At 45.6% G+C, this 2703-nt stretch overlaps 1 protein-coding gene across 1 annotated transcript in view; it reads right to left on the reverse strand.

Moving 5' to 3' along the window:
* acad9 (acyl-CoA dehydrogenase family member 9) overlaps positions 1 to 2703 on the reverse strand; it is a 22358-nt gene that overhangs the window by 2065 nt on the left and 17590 nt on the right. Inside the window, exons 14-15 of the mRNA XM_015394394.1 lie at positions 1587 to 1713; positions 1429 to 1506 (exon numbers count right to left, since the gene is read on the reverse strand). Coding sequence (XP_015249880.1) covers positions 1429 to 1506; positions 1587 to 1713 — 205 coding nt within the window. The remainder of the gene's footprint in view (positions 1 to 1428; positions 1507 to 1586; positions 1714 to 2703) is intronic.

Here is a 2703-nt window from a genome sequence, read left to right on the forward strand (position 1 = left end):
TGCCCTTTCTGGAACCAGTTTGACACCTGTGCTGTAGAGGAACTTTGTAGAGGGAACCCCATAGAGGAAACCTCAGTAGAGGGAACCCTGTAGAGCAGGGGTGTCAAACTGATTCCAGAAAGGGCCGTGTGGCTGCAGGTTTTCTTTCCAACCAAGCAATAGCACACTAGACTCCATTCATCTCATCAAGTCATCATGTTCAGATTGGACTCCCTTGATGAGATGAATGGAGTCTGGTGAGCTATTGCTTGGTTGGAAAGAAAACCTGCAGCCACACGGCCCTTTCTGGAACCAGTTTGACACCTGTGCTGTAGAGGAACTTTGTAGAGGGAACCCCATAGAGGAAACCTCACAGATGGAACCCTGTAGAGCAGGGGTGCCCAACCTTTTTTTTTTAACCAAGATCAATCTATCGAGGTGAAGAATAAACAGTAAGTTCAACAGATGAGGAAATTCTTAATGTGTCAAAAAATAGGTTGCAACAACAGAACTTAACTATCTCACAAAAACTTCACACCATCTCTCTCTCTCTGTCTCTCAGTCAGTCACTCATCAGACTCAAAGAGCAGTCAGGATCTCCAGACAAAGGCTGTGCAGTCAAAAAAATCTAAATAAACACCATATTGATACACAGACAAACAGTCTAGTAGAGATAACTTCAAAGCAGGAAGGAGGAGAAGGGAAGTCCACTATTTCAGAATGATTTTCAAAATTCCCAATATCTTTTGGGGAATTTGCCACGGCTCAGCCACCTGACGTCGGTGTGCAGCAGCAGATCAGTGTGGTCTGCACCTGCCTCCTCGAGCTGGGCATGGAATGAACGCCTCTGAAAACTCCTGGCCTGAACAGAGCAAGCGATCTTTATCGCAACGTCCATGACATGCTTCATATTTAAAATATTGCCGCACAGCTGTTGTTGGTGAATGATGCAGTTGAAACTCCAAAAATCCGGGAAAGATTCTGAAAGCTTGTACAGATCAAGGACTCCAGCAGTGCGCCCAACCATAGAAGGAGCCCCATCAGACGTGACAGATGTAATTAGTCCCTGGTTACCTAGCAACTGTGGCAAACCATGCACAGCAATCAGCATGCATTAAAAAAAGTTTCCCTGCATACTTATTTTTCATTTTATTATTATGAAAATACACATTGGCTTCTCGTTAACAATGATTTGATTAGTGCTTTTTAAAACCGCGATCGACCGGTTGGGCACCCCTGCTGTAGAGAGAACCCCGTAGAAGGAACTCCGTAGAAGGAACCCTTTAAGAAAAAAAAAAAAAACACTTTAGAGGGAACCCTTTAGAAGAACCCCATAGAAGGAACCCCGTTGAGGGAACCCTTTAGAAGAACCCTGTAGAAAAAACCCCATAAAAGAACCCCGTAGAGGGAACCTCATAGAGAGAACCCCGTAGAGGGAACCCTGCCTACCTTTCCATATCTGTAGAGCAGGCTCTCCACCGTCGATCCAAAAAGACTCACATTCTGCTCCAACTTCTTGGCGCTTTCCTTCAAACAGAACCAGATGGTCACTGAGCTTCAGGAACAACCAGAACAAGACGGTTCTGAGAAGACGAGTGGGTGCTGACCTCCAGGCTCGGATGGACCACTCCGTCCTTCCCCGTAAGGCCCAGGTCCACTGATGCTCCCAGTGACGTCCTCAGTTTCTTCCCAGCCATAGTCGCTGCCAGGAAAATGTTCCCTTTCTTCATCTCCCTGCAGGGAAGAAGGAAACATCCCTGATGACCATCGCCAGGAGCAGCTCAGCGCTGACAGGTGAACCTAAACCGGGTCTGGGCCCTAGAAGGAGCAGCAGCTCCTGAGGACAGGCTAGAACTAAAACAGAGGATTTCACCCAACATCTGCCTGAGGATCCCCCCGCCCCCGGCATCACCATCAGGTCTGCAGGTCTACAGAGAGGAATACGAATCAAAGATCTAGATGAGTGCAGAGCAGTGAGAAAAAGGCAGTTCCTTCAGCATTTCTCTCCCTCCTCTCTGGCCTCCATGTTTTCTGGCTGCAGCTCTCACCTAACATCAAATGCCACGCTGCAATTAAAACCCTGGTAACTCTCATGTGATTGACTGAAGAACCAGGAAGTAAGCACCGTGCTAAATCTGCTCTGGGTCTCAAAGGAGATGTTGGAGGAAATTATCCTCCATCCTCAGCGACAACTGAGATGATCTTGCTTCACACAAGATTTATCACTTATTGCTCCTTAAAGAAAAAAATCGGATTTCTGTAGCCTTGCCCCAAAGACCCCAAACCTCCTTTTGTAAATCTAGGAGACAGCTCAAATAAACATTTTTAACCGGCTGAAGCACATTTGATCGATAATAGTTTTAGTGGATCCCTAGTTCTTTTTTTGATTAATTAAAAGTTCAAGAAGAAGCAAAGAGTTTCTACCTTTGTTACGCACTAAAACTGCAACACCTGACATCCTAAAGAGACCTTCATGTCATATGTTTGAAAAGGCATGACTCTAGTTTCCAAGGATACCAGCCATGAGGGGTGGAGCAGCTTTAGGTCTGGAGGCCTTTTTTCCAGAAGAGTCATGTTTGACAGAGCCTTAGGTTGAACTTTCTGTGTTTAAAGTCCTGTAAAGCCAACAGTATCAGAAAGACTCGGTAGTTTTCGAACTTCTCTTTTAGGGAATGTGAGAAAACTAAAAATGTTAACAAGGTAAAGCCCAAAAGGGAGCTTTAC

Source organism: Cyprinodon variegatus, unplaced genomic scaffold (assembly GCF_000732505.1).
Source record: "Cyprinodon variegatus isolate N-32 unplaced genomic scaffold, C_variegatus-1.0 Scaffold683, whole genome shotgun sequence".
Lineage (NCBI taxonomy): Eukaryota > Metazoa > Chordata > Actinopteri > Cyprinodontiformes > Cyprinodontidae > Cyprinodon > Cyprinodon variegatus.